The following is a 19,951-nucleotide window of genomic DNA, read 5'->3' as shown; positions in this document are numbered from 1 at the left end:
GATGTCACCAAGCCCCAGGAAGGTTAAGCATGCATGTATTTCTGCACTTCAGAAAACTTAAGTACGCAAGGCATCAAAAACGTGGTTGCGGGCGATAATTTTAGAATCGGTCCCTTAGATTCTGTACCGCTAAGCTCCGACGTACTTACACGTATCTTACAACAGCAGTGACCAAGTTGGAAGTATGCCTTGTCTTGGCATAGTCCGAACTTCAAGGTTCTTTGTAGGCGCATGACTAGTTAGGCCGGACTTCGGCCGTGGTCGGTGGATAGGCACCACATGATACATGTACCTAAGACGATTCTTTACTATCAATTCATCGGCAAGCCGGGCCTCTACAGCCGTGTTTCCAGTGAACTGGCATTATATACTATTTGGTCCAAGAGGCCTGTCAACGATTATGCTTGCGGTCATATAAGAACATACATGCATCACTGTTAGGTGATATTGTTCTTCATGTTCAAATGTCAATAGTAACATCCTTTTCAATCAGACTTTATCACCTCACTCCGTCCATCGAACACCCATAAGCACACTCTTGAGAGTCATGGACTTACACGCAGCATCATGAAGCCCGAAAACTGTTTTACTGAACCGATGCCAGTGCGTTTGATCACACTCAACATCCGCTACGCCATCAAAAAGACGCTTTTGCCAAATGAGCAGCCATGGGAAGTCCGGTGCCCGAAGTTGACGTCTCAACTAAGATTCCACACTGCCGGCCTCACAAATGCCTTCATCTGCATCCAAGAGGCGCAGAACCAACAACTCCACGACTTAGAAGCGGAATTGGGCCCACGATGGGCCAGCATCGGTTGTGGTCGTGCTGATGGGGTGTCCGATGGAGAATTTTCGCCCGTGTTCTACCGGATTGATCACTGGACTGCAGAGCGAAGTGAGACGTACTGGCTCAGTCCCACACCAAAGAAGCCTTCAAACGCATGGGGCGCAACCATCAATCGCATTGTCACGGTTGGTCTGTTCAAGCGCAAGACCTCCGACGCTAGGATCGTTGTGATGAGCACGCACCTCGATCACAAGAGCCAAGAAGCCAGGCGCGAGAGTGCCAAAATGCTTCTTAAGATTGCTGAAGAGTGGCTCAAGAATGCATCAGAAGGCTCTGGGAAGGATGTGCCGGTTTTCCTAGGCGGGGACTTCAACAGCGGGCCGAAGGACGAGCCGCATCAGATTTTGACAGCCCAGCCTGGAGGCATGAGAGATATCTCGGACTTGGTCCCGGCTTATCAGCACTACGGGAATAAGATCACCCACACGACCTTTGGGGAGGCGGAATCGACTACGATTGACTATCTTTTTGTATTGAACCATAAGCACATCCGCTTTTGCAATTTCGCCGTTCTCTCAAACCGCTTCGATGACGGTGTTTATTACTCGGATCATCGCCCTGTGGTAGCCGATATGGAAATTCTGCGCTCGAAGGGCCAGTAAAAGCTTTTTTCACATCTACGTGTACCTAATCAATAGAGTCTTCTGACCTTTTGCTCCGTATTGGATCTGCCTAAGTAACTCTTAATATTCTTCGTCGCATAATAAACGGATAAACTAAATGATGAATACCTAGGCTCGCATCTTTATTAAATAAAAAATGACTTTGCTGAACTGCCAATTCCCCGCTTGAGGCCCGCGGCCGCCGAGGGTGGATCCAAAAGGCTAAAGTCGAATCCTCCTTCGGATTACGTTACCTACTGGCAAGGCATGAGAGTCTGGACGGAACGCAACCCCCATTTGTGCTATCGTCGGCCAACGCTTCTCTATTGGGTGAGAATCTTGCGGAAGTCATTCCTCGCATACGCCCAGTGGCAGCGTCGAAACTATTACGTCGGAGCTGATTCGCTGGCTGTATGAGGAAATGAAATACTGTCACGAGATATGGATATAGTTAATGCTGCCCATATTAAGTGGGCCCGCTTTTTGTAATAGTTATGAGCCTAGCTCTTAGTTAAGACCCTATACTACGATAACGTACTTATTAATACGATTCTTATAATCTTTTTAAAATAACCGACTTACTTATACTTATTTTAGCTTAAGCTAAATTAACTAGTTATAATAATTAGATTAAATAGTTTAATATATTTTATATTATAAATAAGGGCGTCGAGGTTTAGAAATATATTAACTTAGACGCTCTAAATTCTAACGTATTCTTTAACCCCTCTATAGTACTTATTTCGCCCTTAAAATTTGGATAATTAGTTATAATTTATGATAAAAAAGAACTATAAGCTTATTAAGCCCGTTATAAGGCGTTTAAAAATAACTAAAAAAAACTAAGAAATCCTTTATTAATAATTTCTAAATATAACTCTTAGTACGAACTTTTTAACTTTTTTAAATATAAGTAACTTATAAAACTAAGCTAGGTTTCTTTTTATAAAACTAGTTATATTATTTATTTTATATAAATAAATTTATTTTTATATTATACTTATAAAGAGGATCTATATACTTAAGAGTATTTAAAAATAATAAGAGCTCGACGTTAAATATAAATAATTTATAGCTTATAAATATAATATTATTAATATATATATTAAAATCCTCGCTTAGTAATTAATGAAATTAGTTAATACTATATTATATAAATACGTATTTTAAAAAACTACTAAGAACGGCGCTAAGTTTAGTATATAATAAATTATTAAATATTTAAAGTAAGAATTTATACCCCCCGAACTAGTAATAAGGAATATAGTTTAAGAAGAGTATTAATAAGCCCTTAATGAAGCGAGGACCGGAATTAACCCTTAACGCTAATATAAAGAGTAATAATTTACTTATTTTTAAGTTAAAACGTATAATATTTTAAAAATTAGTAAAGAAATCGCTATACTCGATTTCTTAGTTATGGTTAAGTTTAAACTTAACTTTATATAGGGCTAACGTATATATAAAACCTTTAGTAAATTAATAGCTTTTAAAACGTATACGAGGACCCTCGAGGAGATTATATATATATTTAGCTTAGTAATTTAAGACGTATATACTAAATAACTTTTAGGTTAAAAAGGGGCTTATTTTATTTTTATTAAACGCTCTAACTTAGTTAACGACGTAAATAATAAAGGTAACGTTATATATTTTTATAATTACGTATACCTATAGCGCCCTATAGTATATTAAAAATTAAAATAAGTACTTATAAGTTAAAACGCTAATAAGTTACTAATACGAATACTAAGGAGCTATATAAAAGAAGTCCTCGTTATTATTAAATTAAGTAAGTAGAAATTACTCTACGGTAAGCTTAAGAAAGCTAGTTAGCTAAGGAACGATAGAACCCTTAAAAAACCTAGGTTTTTAAAAAGATCCTCTAATTAACTTATAATAAGCTTATTAATAAACTAGGACGAGGGCTACGTAGTTATTATATTTATAAAAAGTTAGGACTTAAAAATAAACGTAATTTTTAGTACCCCTATAAATAGCGCTTACCCCCTTTTTTAGAGTATAATAATAAATAGCTATAAAGTAATATATTTAGTTAATAATAAGAGCCTACTTAAACCTAAGAGTTACGTATTATTAAGTAATAAAAACTATATTAAATTAAGAATTATTATATTACTTATTATTATACGCAGTTTTTATATTATAAAGGGCGTCTTAAATAGACTTAAGAAAAAGGGAACTTACGATTTAAAGCTTTAGAACGTTATTTATATTAAGGGATTTTATATTAATATAATTTTAAAAACTTTACTAAATAGAAGCACACTTTAATATTATAATTTAGATTATACTTTATAATAAGGAACGCTTTATAAAAGTATTATTAAAAAGTAGCTTATTTGAAAAAATAATCTAGTCTTTTTCGAATATAAGCTCCTCTAATCCTATTTTTCTTTTATAAACCTTAAGTATATTTTATAAAGCTTAGTTAGTATTATATTATTAATTAGTTATAGAAAATTCTATTACTTATATTAACGTACCCATAAGAGGTCTAATAGCGCGCTCTTTTAATACTTTAAAATAGGTTATTTTAAACTTAATACTTTTTATTAATTACTATATAAAACTCGAAGTATACGTATTAAACCTCTATTATAAATTAAGTATAAAGTATATGTATTATTTAAAGCTAAAATAGTAGTTTTAAAAGGACTACTCTTAAAAAGAGCTTTATAGCTATAGTACCGTATATATTAAAATCTCTTTTATTTTAAACTATTTCTTAATAAATAATAATATATACTTATAGCTTTTAATAAATATAATAAGTAGCTTAGGGGGTTCTTTTTAAGGACTAAAATAAAAAAAGAAGTACTTTTTATGTTATAGAGCCTCGAAGTAGTAATTCGTTATTAAAAAGGGATTCTAATTTACTTTTTTAAAAATAATAATAAAACCGCTCTCTTAATTATAAACGTTAAATATATATATAAAACGTAGTATAATAAGCTAGGAATTAAAATAGAACTTCTACCTCTATATATAAAAGAACTTATAAATAATACTAAAAAAGTAAGTTAATTCGTAATTACTAAAGCTCGTAAGATGCGCCTTTTTACGAACCTCCCTACGAATTTATAAAATAAAATAATATTAATAATAATCTTTATTTATAATATTACCTTATAGGAAGTTAATAAAGGAGATTTACTTATTATAATAAAAATTAATTAATAAAAATAGTATTAATACTAATAATAAACGGGTTACTAAGTACGGAATTCTAAACTAGTTATTCTATATCTTAATAGCCTCTATATATATAGCTATTAAGTAAACCTTTTTTATAAAGATTATAAAAGGGGTATATATTAAAAGGAGTTTAAAATACTTCCCTACGGGTATATAAAATACTTAGTTAGATATATATTAAAAATATATAATTTATATAAAGTCTAAGTGCCCGTACTTAAGTAAGTATTTATTATAAAGAATATTAAGTTTAATAAAGAAGTCTTTTATAATCCTATATACGAGGAGTAAACTATTATAAGCGAGTAAATAAATCTAATAATTTAAAAAATATAAGAACTCTTTAATACTAACGATAAGTTAGTTCGAGTACTTAGAAAAGTAAATCTAGATTTTAGAAATACTAATACTTAAAATAACTCTATAATTAAGAATAGTATTATTATTAAATTTTTAATTATTGAAAACGCTAAGTAATTAATAAACGTACTCTAGGGTATAATAAATAAGGCTAAAGAGGCTGATATAATTTTATTATTATTATTAACTCCTAAAATAACCCCTTTGTACGAGCTTAGGGGTAGGGGTAAAAAAAGGAATATAATAACTAAGTTATAAACGGCTTTACGTAGTCTATAGTCCTTTTTATAAGTACTTATATATATTATAAAAGTTCTCGAGCTTTTAATTCTTAACGGCTCTTAATAAAACGCTAAAGTACGTAATAAACGAGGTACTAATTATAAGAAAGTAATTCTTAACGCTAAAGTTAACGTTAATAAAGAACCTTTATAATAAACCTCTATTATTATATAAAAATAAAGCTTATAAAAACTGCTTTATTAAGTACTAAGTAAAGCTCTATTAGGTCCTAGACGTTTAAACCGGGCCCGCAGACCTTTATAACGCTTTAATAATAATATTTTTACGACGCTTTTATATTTAAATATAAGAAATAGTAATTATTATAACCGTTTTTAAAACTACTTTTTCTTTATTTTTATACTTAATTAGTAAAAAGCTATAGAGGAAAGTAATATAGGATATATAATACTTTATTAAGTAATAAAAAAAGTAGTTTATAAAACCTATTTAGGGCGCTCTAGAGGAGTTTAGAAATTATAACTTATTAAAGTTAACTTCTAAAGCTTATTAAAAAAGTTTAGTAATATTAAATATCTCTTATTATAACTATAAAAACTACTTAGGGATATTATAAATATAAAAATAAAAAAGCTAAGGGATATTAGTATATAAGAAAAGATTAACTATAATTTTAAATAAGGGATCCTATTTTTATTAAAATAAGTATATATTTATAAGTACGACGTTAATAACGAGGTTAGTAAAATAAAAGTACGTATATATATAAGGGAGGATATATAACTATTTAATCCCTTATAAAATACGTACGCTTCGACGCTTATTATAAAGGCTTTTAGGCTTATAATAGTAATAATTACTTAATTCGACCTTAAAATAGACTAATATAATACTATTAACGTATTTTTTAATACGCCTCTTAAAAGTAATAAACTAATAATTATTAAACTCTTAAAGGGATATAAAGTTATTAATAAAATAAGTAAGCTCTAACGCGCTCTATATAGCCTTTAAAACTTACTAATTCTTTAGTTTTAAATTTTTATTTTTATATTTCGTAATATAAATATAATATATAGCTACGAGGAGATTTATATTTACTAAATTATAAATAAGAAAATAATATTAATATTTTACGTTAACGACTTTATTATTTTATATTATTAAAATAACCAAAAGGTAGCTTAGGGGATCGTCGACGGTATAAAAAAATATATTAATTTTAAAAAAAATAGACTAATTAATTACTTCTTTAGAGTACGGATTTTATAAAACCGTACTACTTATAAAGTTTATTTTATTTATAACGTATATATTGAGCGAGTTACTAAGCGCTTCGACTTTATAAATTTATTATATTTAGCTACCCCTCTTTTTTAAAAAGAGTTTAAACTAAACGAGGGTAAGTAATAAAAGAGGAAATAAAGAGTTATTAAGAAAAGGTTAGGAGTATACTTTATATAGTTATTATAATTAAACTAAACGTCGCTTTTATTTATTTATAATTATTACGGTTCTTAATTGACCTAAGCGCAACTTATATTAAAGTAATTAATTATTATATTTAATATCTTTATATAACGAAATATCTTACGCTCTATTATAATAATATACTAAGTACGTAATTATTATTTTTAACTAAAAATACTAGCTTCGTAAATAACGAAGTAATACGATAATTATTTTAGGGATATATAATATTCTTTTTTAGCGGCCTAATTTAATAGAAATTAGTACGCTAAGTAACGGTTATAACGTTAACTACCGAAGCTAAGCTTTTTTATTTTAAAAAAACTATAAAAGAGATTATAGCTTTAAAGCGCCTTTTTAGGGATATTACCCTTAACTTAGGAAAGGTATAGTTAGTTAATTACGATAATTAGTAAATAATTCGACTCGTTATAAAAGAAAGAAAAAGAATTGCTAGTTAACGTCGCTATGTTAATATATAAAATATATAGTTAAAATAAGAGTATACTAGAAATAGCTTCGAGGTTACTTATATATTAATAAAAGATATACTAGTAAATAGACTTACTAAAAACCTTTTACGAGCTAAGTTCGAATATTTCCGTATACTTCTTAACCTCTATAATATATAAAAAGCTATTATAAATAGCTAAAATAGTTAAAAATAATTAATTTAGGCCACGCCCAAAAAAACTCAATACCTAAAGGTAAATAACAAACGGAACCCAGAGTGTGGCCCGCTTTATTATAAAAAGCGGGCCCACTTAATATGGGTAGTATTAACTACATCTATATCTCGTGACATACCCCCTAGACGCCTAGAGCCATCATCCGTATAATGGGCGTCTGCACTGCGCCTCAGCCCCGAAGGTAGCAGACTAGTTAGAAAAACCCTGCCTATACGGAGACTCGAACGGTCGCCTCTCGCTTTTTAGGTATACGACCTGTAGATAATGCGGCACTTAACTATTATAGCAATAGCGGATAGGAGCTAGGCTTATAATTATTATAAAAAGCGGGCCCACTCAATGTGGGTAGCATTAACCATATCCATATCTCGTGATAAATACTATAGGGGGCAGCGAGAACGTGGACTATACGTATATCACTATATATAACGACACCTAGGTCCAATGGTTTCGCTAGGCGATTGGTTTAAACGTCAAATGCCTGCAGTAAGGTAGCAATGAGAGAATATATTCTAGCATACCTATGCACCTTAGCAGCAGATCGAAATTAGAAAGACCTAGTTACGGCATTTGTGATACGCAATAGCTTCTCTTGCTTGCCATTGAGAAGTCACAGCAACCAAAGCGGTATCCGCTCCAGGAGTGCGCGGAGACCGCTTGAGTTGTGAAATTGAACATAAACTCAATAAAGAAGACGTGTTTAAAGTGTCACTTGGAATGTTAACCAAGCATTTTCGATCATACACCGAATTATTCCATCTTTCGGCTATCACAATTATGCTGGTGATTCTATTTCCGTTAATCCTGGGACAAGTGGCTTTGCAAACTCTTGCAGCCATTGTTGGACAAGCAAGCAGTTTCAATGTCACGACTGAAGTGGCTCAGAAATATGGTCGTGGCGAAGCTTGCCAGGAAGCAATCCAGACTGGCAACGAGGGCGATCTAGAGATTTTTGGAACCAACTTCGACTTTGACTTTACAAAACCGCTGCCAACTTCACAGGCTCTAGGCCCGGTGATGTGCTCAAGATTCAACCTGTCATCCCTGCCAACATCACCGTGCCCGCCGGTGTTGCCGTCTACAAGATTCAATACACCAGCGCCGACATCGACGGCTCCCCTGTACCCGTCACTGGCTTCGTCGCATTCCCATTTGCTAGGACACAGCAGCCCTTTAACCTGATCGCCTACGCACATGGAACCAGCGGTGTCTTCCGTGGCTGTGCTCCTTCGACGTCACCCAGCTTGTACGATTACCAAAGCTGGTCACCGCTCCTTATTGCAGGATACGCGGTTGTTGCTACCGACTATGCTGGCCTGGGAAATAACTACACGGCTCACGAATACGTAGCTAGCGCACCCAATGCCAATGACACATATTGGTCCGTTGTAGCTGCTCGTACAGCCTTCCCCGACATTCTTTCGCACGATTGGGCTTCGATTGGACACTCTCAGGGCGGCGGCGCGGTGTGGAAGCTGTCAGAGCACAAGCTCGTCCAAGATTCAGCCAGTGGATATCTGGGAGGTGTTGCCGTGGCGCCTGTTACCAAGGTATACGACGCGCTGGTTGCCATCGAATCGCTTCGCAATCTTACGCAGACCGGAGGAGACGATCACGACTTTCTGGCTTTGGGCGTCATTCCACCTGCTGTACTTGGCATCAGGGCAACGTTTCCTGATTACGACGCCCCCATCATTTCGGCCAAACTGAAAAACAGAATCGAGCTCGCAAAGATCGCACAGCTATGCAACGCCGCTATCTTGAGTCTCACAGTTGACCTTCGCTTCGACGCTCTTTCCAATCGCACTGCCGCATCCGAGACGCGCCTTAAAGAGTTCCAAGAGTTGAACGCCCCAGCTCAAGGTGGCCGCGCCTCAAAGCCGCTGCTTTTGATTTTGGGTGAGGATGATACCATCGTCTCAGAGGAATCCATTACCGCCTCGTTCGATGAGACCTGCGCCTACGGAAACCCTGTTCATATGAGCATCTACCCCGGCTTAGACCACTCTGCTGTCTTGACGGCAGCAACACCTGAGTGGCTGGCGTTCTTCCAGGACCGATTTGCCGGGAAACCTATCGGAGAGGGTTGCTCGAATGAGACCAAGGTTCCTTTTGACCAAGAACATGCCCAGCGGCCCCTAGATGGCTACTGATATCCCCTCCTGAGGCAAGCCCATTGCAAGTCGTTTTACTTTCGGACATTTGGAGCCTATGCCATTCGTCTTCTTGGCTCTCCTAGATTTCTTGGTTGACATTGTCAAGGTGTACTCTCATCACATCTGCAAGCTTTCTCTGCGGGTGCTCTATTCAGAACTATAGCATTGGCTATATTGATGAAGCCGCAAATGTACATAATGTCGCCTTCAATAAAATAGTTACTAAACACCAAAAGAATAATATCTCTGGTGAGAAACTAAGCGACAAAACATAAGTACATTGCAGGTGCTCATGAAGGTCGAATAACCAATATAAATCCCTTCGTCACACGTGATTTCATCTGCTTATTCTGATTCTTATCTCCAGGGTCATCCTTCTCCTACCATTCTTCAAGTCTTAGCACATAGGACGAGCGGAGTCCACCTTCATCGGCGGCAAGAGTCCGAGTTCTCCCAACTCCTGGAACGTCTCAAAGAGACTCTCAGTCGTGTCAACGAATCCAGTCCACCCAAACCGTTTCGCCTTGTTCATACAAGGGCTTCCAGCCCGAAGGTACGCATACTCAGACATGGAGAAAGCCTCAGGGTCCGCGAATGGGTCATTCGTAATCTTGCCTCCAGACTCCTTCATGATCTCGCGCCAAGCCACAGCATTCTCCTCCTCCTTTGCCCAGTCGGCAAGAGTGAAACGCGTCTTGGAAGAGAAAGGAGGGCCGTAGCCGAGGGGCGCCTTCTTCCCCGACTTTCCAGATATCTTTGTCTCAAGGCCAGACTCGTCGTCCGGTGGGGGCACCACCTTCTCAACACCGAACCAGCGAGCCAGCTCAGGGAAGAAGCGCTCCCACACCAGCGGGCCTCCGTCCTGGGCGTTGAAGTTCTCGTTGGCGCAGTCTTTGTTCAGGGCTGCCCACTCGGTCAGGTAGCCAGTCATTCGTGCCGAGCCGTGGTAGGTCTCATACTGCCACGCCTCCCAGTCTCCTCCAAAAATGAGAGGCTCACCCTTGCGTGCTTGCACGGCAGCGTAGATGCCGAACAGGTAGAACATGTTCATTCCCGCCTGTGACGAGCTTCCGATGATAGCGCAGGGCATGATGATGTTCCATGCTGTGCCATACTTTTGGCAGAAGGCTCTGAGCAAGTCCTCCTGTGGGTAGTAGAAGTTGGGCTGCAGGTGTCTTGGCTGGGGGTCAGACTCGAGAAGGGGGGTGCGTCCGCGACCAATGTGCACACCATGGCTCTTGCCGCCGGTCTGGAGAATGAAACGAGTTGGCTTGATGTCCGCCAACTCCAACGCCTCGAGGAAGTTCTTGAGGAGGGCAACGTTGCTTTCCACAAGACCATCGACATCAGTCCAGAGCTTATGGATGTAGGAGTAGTAGAAGATGTGATCAGCTCGCACGCCAGCCTCTTTCATGCTCTTGGCAATCGAAGCAGGCTCGTCGAGAAAGTCACAAGTAACAATCTCGATTCTGGACCGAGCATCGGCAGACAAGAGGTTCATCATCTCTTCCGGGGGAGGACGGCGAGAGAGACAGAAGATGGTCTTCCACCGCTTAGGGCTATCCAAGAGAGCCCGCATCGTGTTGAAACCGGAGATACCATTGGCACCGGTAATGATGGCAGTGAGACCTTCAACGGACTCGTCAAAGGTTGGGAGATTTCTGTAGATGCCAATTTGGCGGAGGGCTGAGAACGAGGGGCTCATGATGAAGACTTGTTGGCTGGGATGTAAGTGATGATGATTGTCAATGAAGATGAGAAAAGAAGATGCTTTAAGAGTGTGCTCAGACAAGACATGAAGGCGAGTTCTCACTCATCTATAAGTAGCAAATCCTTTCCTCTCCCTATCTGTCTCTACTCAACTAAGATCGACTCTATCAGTCTCATCTTTGCCTATCTCTGGTCTGTTTCTCTTTCCCGTATCAGGCCCCAGCATTGACACGGTGCGTCATATTGTTCACCCACACAAGGGGTTCTCACATTTCTCGGCGGCTTTCCGTCATAGACTAGGGAATATGCACGCCGTCACAGTGCGAAAAACTTCCGGATCGGACCCGGCCTCATATAATCGGGCTTGAGGCGAAATTGACCGATGTGGGACCCCTTGGACGCGGCCATAAATGGTCCACAGATGTCCGTTTCGGGCCAGTTGGAGCGCGGCCAAAGTGCAATTTTGGCGCCGGGCCAAGCGTCGACGCCATTCACGGCCCTCACAGTGCTATAGGACAATTATGTGGGGCGGCCCCTTTTCCATCCAGTCTTTGCTTGTCTTTGAATGGGAATGTCTGACCGAGTTGCTTTTTCCCGCTGGGGGTTACGCGGATTGCTGACCTGGCCCGAAGTCCGTCTTGGGTTTCCGAGTCATCAAACGCATGTGGTGTAACAGTGGAAGGGTTTTCATCCAGATTCAGGTAGAGTGGTGGTAGTGAAGTCGTCTCATTTGGCAAAGTGTGGTTACATTCCGTGTGAGCCGCCTCTTATCTCATCCTTCCGTGTTGATCTCCCGAGTTACGAGTAGTCAATTGTGATAGCAGATGCGCCGATGTTGAACGGAGATAAAGATAGTCATTTGAGGAGGTGATACGATAGTCTACTACATACGAATTTACCATATCCTCCTTAGCCTTTCCCATTCGTTGACGCAGGAGCACTCAGTAATTACAAAGGGCCTTGCTGCCTCCGTTGCCTCGACAGACAGGGCACTTCTGGCCGTGGGCAATAGGCTGAGAGTGTAACTCAAACTTCAGCTCATTCGGTATTCGAGCATCTAGACTGGCCTGCGCCAGCTCCCATAATGCATCACGTAGTCTCAACCCCAGAGACCTGTGATGTGGTAAGTGTGGGTGTCCACAGCAAAGACATCCTGATTCACACAGATGCGCATCAAACAGAACACGCCATTGGATCCAAGACCCCAGTAGCCGACCAGGTCCTTAACAACTTCTTCATCGCTTACGTTAAAGGGGTGCTAAAGTGTTAGTATCCCTATTACAGGGTAGTTAGTTCGAACCGTAGTTAACGAAGAGATTAATTGAACTATATAAATATCTGCGTAGTAAGTATAAAAAGGAGGTTCTAACCGTAAGTTAGGCTAGCTATAATAATCGTAAATAGGGCCCCTAATTAGCCCCTGCGTAGTTAGTTATATACCGCGGTCGACTTAGACTTCTAATCTAATACTAACTTTCTCTTTTTTTTATTAATTTAACTACTATAGTTAGAGGTATAATTCGACCTCGGGCCCGTTTACTAAGTCGTCTCCTTTTCCCCCTTTTCTTTACTCTTTTTATATAACCTATCTTTTTATTCGTATAGTAGCTTTTTTATTACTTACGAATTACTCTAATCCCTTATTTAGTACTACTTTTATAAAAGCGTCTACGAGGTTATTTTTATTATTAATTTAATAGATCTTAAGTATCTCGCGCCTTTTATATAATTACTTAAGGGTTATAATATCGATTATAAGCCTCTTTTCCTTCGTCGTTCTTAATTTAACGAGGTATTCGTATAGCGAGTAAGAATCGGTATAAATAACCGTTAGAATAAATAAAAAGCTAATTCGATTAATAATCTTCTTTAGTATCATTAAAATCGCATAAGAGAGGTTAACGCCGTTAATTATATTATAAACCTCTAATACTAGTATACTTCTTATTACTTACTTATTTTTAGTTAACGAGTAGTAGATTATATTACCGTATATAGTAAATTTACTTTTATTTATACTCTCGTTAGCTAGGATAATAATATACCCTAATTACGAAGTAAGGTCGTTATTATTTATAAATAACCTATTAATAAAGACGTAGAGCTTACTAGTCGTAAGGTCGATTAGGTAAGTCGACCTACCCCCTTTTGGCCACCCCCCCCCCCTTTTAGCCACCCCCCTTTTGGCCACCCCCCCTTTTGGCCACCCCCCCTTTTGGCCACCCCATTTCTCCATCCCAGCCACCGCATTAAAACCCTACCCACGATTTTTAAACCACTATAATAATTATAAAAATCGTCTAAATACAATTCTTTTTTATATACTTATTTATCGATATATAATAGTCTCGTATACTAAAAATAAAGTTATTTAGGCTCTTAAGGCTATTAGAAGAGGTCTCTTAGTTAATCGGGCCTCGATTAAGTTCGGAGTTCTAAGGTTAACTCTTTATAACCGTAGGAGAGGCTACTAGACGAGGGTAATAGTATTCATAGAACTCTAGAGGCTTCCTCTATAGTAAGAAGACTAGCTAGCCTAGTGGGTTCGTATTTAGTATAATCTAGGCATTATACTAACTTACGAATAGCTTATAAAATTCGCTAAGCGAGTTCTAAGATCCTAGGGGGATATAAATCCTTTTAAAAAGAGATAAATAGACGCTTTTTTAAGGAGGAACTTATTAATTAAGGTCTAGAGAAGTCGTACTATCGATTCAAGGCGTCTAAATAGGGCTATTACTAATATAATTAAGTTATAGTTTAGATTAGTTAATATACTAAAGATTAGTAATATTAAATAGGCTAATAGGTATAATATAAATAAGACTAGTATCCTAGAGGGTAAGGGATTTAATAGCCTAGTTTTGGGCAAGGTAGAGACTATAGTAATATAAAAAAAAGAGCCTAGTTCGCGTGCTTAGGTATCTATAATCGAGTATATCTCTATTAATAGTTGAGTTATTAAACTACTAGTTATATATAAAGGAAAGTCGGTATAATAGTAGTGGTTTCTACTTAAACTTAACCCTTATGCTAGTTAGGAGTTTATAGTAATAAATAATAGCTAGATAACCGATAAGACTGCCCTTAAGTAGTTAAAAATAGTATTCTTATTATAGACTAAGACCCCCCCCCTTGGGGGGCTTAGTATACTTAATAAGCCTCGACTATTAGTTCTAAATAGCTATAGGAGTTATATAATAATAGAATTTATATAGGAATGCTATAGAAATAACGTCTACTTGTTATTCTTACTACTATATACTTCCTATGTCCTCTAGCCGTTAGATATAGCTATCTTTAGACTTATTAAGTCTAAGTATAGGAAAGAGCTTAGTAAGGAGGATATAGTAGATAATTCTACTATCGTTAGAAAGCGGTACTTCTTAAGCTACTATTAGAAAGCTCGTTTAGCTAGTCTAACGTTATTAAATATACGAAGTAAGTAGAAAGTAACTGGACTATGTCCCCCTAACATAGCCAGACCACTTACTAATCTAATAGTCCTACCTAACCTAGTTATACTAACTAAAAAGACCGCAGATACTAAGTAAGTAACTAGTAATACTAGAAAAGCTATTAACTAGGTATTAGCAGCGTTTATTATTAACTAGTTAACACCTAGGAAGGCTAGCGAGCTCTGCGATTAGTTAAAGTTATTTATAGAGCTTAGTCTAGATTATAATACTTAACGACTATTATTTAAAAAGGTAAAAAGGGTATTTAGTAAGCAGGCCTACTATCTAGTAGTATTTTAGTACTATATTCGAGTTCTAAAAACTAAAGTTAACCGATTAAGGCCGTGGAAAAAGAAGAGTATACTAATAGACCTAAACACTAGGTTTGCGAATATCTAGGATATATAGAGAGCTTAGGAGGACTCTAGCGACCGTCTAGTTAGTCCTAGTCGACTCGTAGGGGTCGAATTACCTAGGGAGAATAATAACTATATTATTATAGTAATAGAAGATAGTTAATTAATTAAGTATAGTTAGTAGCGATGTTTTGATACTATGTTTTGATGGGGTGGCTAAAAGGGGGGGGTGGCCAAAAGGGGGTGGGTCGACTTAGTAAACGAGACCTCGATTAAGATTTATTTACTATTACTTAAGCTACTTATTAAATACCTCGACGTCTTATTTAGTTAGATCTATAGCCTACGCTACCCTAGCGTAGTTAAATATTACCTTAGGTTAATAAATACTTATAATATATACCCCTCGCGCGAGCTTAGTTTTATACCGCTTCTTAACGTTAGTTACGTTCGGATTAACGAAGTTAATTTTCTTACCCTACCCCTTTTATTAAAAAACGACGGTTTCTCCTTCGATTATAAAAGTCCTGCCGTTAAATACTAAGGGGGTATTTATTATAAAGACCTTTTTTAGCTTTATTATAAAGCCCGCTTTTTAGAGCTCCTTATCCTCCTTTTTTATAAAGTTAATATTAAATAGGCTTAATATATCGTTAGTCTATATTCTAACGATCCTAAATTAGTTACCTTCGTGCTCTATAACTAGTAAGTACGGGTCGTACGTAGAGGTAATTATTAATAGTTAATTAATATAAAAATCGTAGTATATAGCCTACTAATAGGTACCCGATTCTGCGAGCCTATATAGTAGCTTAAGTACTTTAATAATCGTACTTTCTAAGTACTTACTAGCCATTTCTTTCGGTAAATAGGCTAGGATTTTCTTTATAAGCCCTATGGCCGATTAGGTATAGGCCTAGGTAATATTACGGCTCTAAATCTCGTATCCCTTTTTTCGTAGTAATATTATTAATACTATTATTAATCGTTAGTTATAGCGCTATATAATAAGTAATTATATAAGTAGCGTCGCCTTTTTAACGTCGCCGTACCCCTAAATTATATATCTAAACTTCTCGTATAGCTAGGGTATTCTTTTCCCTTTAACTTTATGAACTATTCGTAATTTAAATATGCAGAGGTTTATATATTTTTCTAAGTCGTATAGGATAAATCGATAGACCCCTCGATTGCGAAGAGTGTCTACTTCGATAAGATCTAATCCTTTATACGGCTTTTTAATAGTTATAATTACGCCTTCCTTACGTAGTTTAACCGCTAGCTTAAAATCGGCTTTCTTTTTTACTATATAAAAGGTATTAATTACCTCGTTATTATTAATAAATTACTATATTAGGGCTTACTATCGTAGTCTTCTATAACGTCTCGCTAGTAGTATTAGTACCCTTTTAGTAATTTTCTCTTCCTCGTTATTTATTAGTACTATTACGACGATTTCGTTAAAGATAATTTCTTATGCCTTTACCGCGGGTTATATAATTTCCCCTAGCTCTTTTTCTTTTTATAAGTTAGAAATTACCTCGTTAGGATTTATATAATATAGTTTAACTATTATAATTAATATTTTAAGTAACTAGTTACGATCTCTCGCGACTATATAAGAACGCTCGTTAACAGAAATTAACTTATATAGCCTAGCCTACTATTAAGTAATTTCGTACTATACTTATATATCCGAATTTAGTAATATATCTAGATTATCCCCTATATCGGGCCTATTATATATAATAATTACCTCGTTAACTTATTTTTTTACGCTTACCTCGCGCAGTGCCCGTATTACTTTTTTAACTACTTAGGCTCGTTAGCTTACGCTTAGTAATAGTAATAAGGCTAAGGTCGTTCTTAAATATACTCTAAATACTAATAACGTTAGTATAAGTCCGTTAGGCCCTATAGTATCGTTATAGTATTTAAGTACTATTTAGAAGTATTCGTCGTTAGTAGAATCCGGATTTTCTTTTTTAATAATTCTAAACGCCCTTTTTAACTACTAGTATGCCCTTTCTACTTTTCTAATACTATAGTACGCTTTAACGGGTATAACTTTTAGCTATATACCGTAAGCCGTTATATTATCCCTAAATTTTACTAACTTAAAGCTAGTACTAGCGTCGGTTCTAATACCGTCTAGCGGTCCTTAGTATATATCGATCTAGCTTTTTCGCAAAGCTACTTATACTATTTTTATTTATAGATCCCGGAGGAATTACCCTACTTAGAAAGATATAGCTACGTCGATTATATATAGTACTAGCCGACTGTTTAAATAGAAAATATCGATAACGATTTCTTAGTTAAAGTTAAGCTTATTATGTAATTTAAATTTAAATCTGCGTGGGCTCTGCGCATTTATCTAATATTAATAATATACTTTCGTTAACTATTCTAGCGTCCCTATTTCGATATTATTATTACCTAATTACTTTAAGAGGTTATATAGCCTCGTAACCGACGGGTACCCAAATCTCTAGTATAATCTTCTAAGCTCACTTTCCGTTAAGTAATTAATCGACTTTATATTATTAGTAAGCTTTATAAACGTATACCCCTATCGTTATTTAACTATCTCGAAGTACTTATTACTAAAGATTCTGTTCCTCGTATTATCGAATATAATGCCTAGTCGATTTATATTTTTTAAATATAAGAGAAATAGGGTATTAACGGGTAAAATATAAAAAGTTATTATTCCGAAGTGCATCTCTATTTTTATTATACCTAGGGCGACGATTTCCTCGCTTAGGCCGAAACTAATTTTTATAATACTCGTTATTAACGTATTAAGCGTTATTAGTACGATTTTCTATAGCGCTTAGAATTACTCTTTTCCTCTAGTTAACTATTATAATACTTTAGTATTTAGGATAATCCTATAAAAATCGTTTAAGCCGTACCTTTTGCTCGCGTAAAATACTTATATAAGCTTAGTATTCGAAGGATCTAAGTAGTATAAAAAGGGCCCCTTTAGTTACTCTTAGATTTACTTAGTACTATGTTCCTTTTTTTTAAATATCGAGAGAGATAGCGTCTTCTCCTTAATCGTTAAGAGAATGGGCTTTGGCCTTATTAAATTCGCCCTTTTAGCTACTTCTATATCCGTTATTTAAGGGACCTTTCTTTACTATCCGTAAATAAAAGCCTGCTTATTAAAAGCTTTTATTACCCTCTATTCGTTTAGCTTTATATATCCTCTAGAGGCTAATAGGGTAAAAAAAGAGTAGTTAATATCGTTAATTTTATTATAATCTAATTTATTAGTATAGGGGGTAAGATCTTCTTTATTTTCCGAATCTCTTATAGGGGGTATATACTTTAGGCCGCTACTTTAATTACCGTCGCTAGGTTCCGTACCTCTAGATCTACCCTTATATATAATAAGGAATTAGTTAAACTAACGAGGGCTAGTTTTACTATCTACTACCCTCGACTTTTTATACTATTCGTATAATTTAATACGCTCTTTTTTAAAGTAGTTACTTAACTAATATCTATCCTTTTTATAAATATAGTATTACCTTTTTTATTACCTTGCTCATAAGTTAAATCTTTACTTACTTAACGAATCTAGGCCTCTTTATTAACGATTACTATATTTAGCCTCTTTTCCTTTTTTATTATACGTTTAATCGACTTAATATTATTAATAAGGGCCGTCGTATACTTAGAGGTAAGTTTAGCGTAGTATTCTCGCTTTAATATTAAAACTAGATCTTAGCCTCGAGTAGAGCGTCTCGTAGTCTTCGGGTACTTAGTATAGGGTTATTTTTATTTTTAATATACGCTAGACTATAGTATAGAGATATTTAACTTTTTACTTATTTATCCCCTTATTTAGCTAGGTTTTTACTAGCTTATCGATTCGATCGATAAGCTTTTTAAAGATCTCTACTCGCAATTTACCCTCTATTATCCTAGCTATAAATATAAAAGAAATCGCTCGTAGCTTAAATAGGAGCTCTAGGTTCTTATTATAAGTCTTAAAGCGGCTTTAGATTATATTAATTATACTAAGAAAGTCGTTTTAATCGAGATTACGTACCGCTTCGTAATAATAATTAGAGGCTTTATTTACGAGTACGATATTAATTACTAAATAGTACTAGTATTCCCTAATTCCGACCTTTTCGTAGTAATCGTAAAATATCGTTAGGGTCTTTTATAAGACCTTATACTTCCCCCTAGAGTATAATTTCTCTTTCGGGAAGATCTCTTTAAAGTCTGTAAATTATCTCGTATTTACTACTAGATTTTTAGTATTTATATACGATCCCTACGTCGTTACGTATTATTAATAACTTTAGGTCGTTTACTTCTTTTTTTATTAGCTAATCGGCGCCGAATTTCGCGTTAGTAGTAGTAACGAGTCATAAATCGAAATAAGCAAAATTATTAATTATTATACTTCTAGTACTATATTTTACCCTAGTATATCCTTTTATAACGATAGATTTCTATTAGTAATTATAGGGAGGAAATCTAGGTTATTTACCGTTTTTTTAAATTCGTTAAAGCGATTATACGCTCTATTGACTTATACTTAGTTTTATAATACGAATTCCTCTTTTATAATTATTATTATTAGTATTTCGTATAGCTCTTGCGATTATAATTGCGCTAGTAATACCCCTCGCCCGTAGAGGAATTTATTAATTATTTTTATAATTCCTAGGCTTACGCTCGCAAACTATTTATCTAGCTAGTAGTTAAGGTCGTTTATAATTTCGTAAAATAGGGGTTACCCTTATAGCCCCTTTTTTTTATAGATCTTAGTTAAATAGATTAATACTATATTAATTTACTCGCCGTTAGGCTAATCT

The 19,951-nt window shown here is 35.7% G+C and overlaps 4 protein-coding genes across 4 annotated transcripts; 2 read left to right on the top strand and 2 right to left on the bottom strand.

The window, feature by feature from the left end:
• Positions 1 to 597: 597 nt before the first annotated feature.
• On the top strand, positions 598 to 1,449 carry CLUP02_06708 (endonuclease/Exonuclease/phosphatase; the record flags this gene model as incomplete). Its single annotated transcript, XM_049285705.1, has 1 exon — positions 598 to 1,449. The coding sequence occupies one exon, from the start codon at positions 598 to 600 to the stop codon at positions 1,447 to 1,449; it is 852 nt and encodes a 283-aa protein (XP_049142848.1).
• Positions 1,450 to 7,486: 6,037 nt separating this feature from the next.
• Positions 7,487 to 7,645, bottom strand: CLUP02_06707 (uncharacterized protein; the record flags this gene model as incomplete). The annotated part of the gene is made up of 1 exon (XM_049285704.1): positions 7,487 to 7,645. A coding segment is annotated over one exon (159 nt), but the record flags the coding sequence as incomplete, so codon positions are not given.
• Positions 7,646 to 8,147: 502 nt separating this feature from the next.
• On the top strand, positions 8,148 to 9,583 carry CLUP02_06706 (uncharacterized protein; the record flags this gene model as incomplete). Its single annotated transcript, XM_049285703.1, has 2 exons — positions 8,148 to 8,325; positions 8,433 to 9,583. 2 exons carry the CDS (start codon positions 8,148 to 8,150, stop codon positions 9,581 to 9,583), a joined length of 1,329 nt encoding a protein of 442 aa, XP_049142846.1.
• A 400-nt stretch (positions 9,584 to 9,983) lies between these two features.
• On the bottom strand, positions 9,984 to 11,291 carry CLUP02_06705 (NAD dependent epimerase/dehydratase; the record flags this gene model as incomplete). The annotated part of the gene is made up of 1 exon (XM_049285702.1): positions 9,984 to 11,291. One exon carries the CDS (start codon positions 11,289 to 11,291, stop codon positions 9,984 to 9,986), a length of 1,308 nt encoding a protein of 435 aa, XP_049142845.1.
• Positions 11,292 to 19,951: the final 8,660 nt, after the last annotated feature.

Source organism: Colletotrichum lupini, chromosome 3 (genome assembly GCF_023278565.1).
Source record: "Colletotrichum lupini chromosome 3, complete sequence".
In the NCBI taxonomy this organism is placed as follows: domain Eukaryota; kingdom Fungi; phylum Ascomycota; class Sordariomycetes; order Glomerellales; family Glomerellaceae; genus Colletotrichum; species Colletotrichum lupini.
Note: the sequence above shows the minus strand (reverse complement) of the source record. Positions and strands in the feature narration are given on the sequence as shown.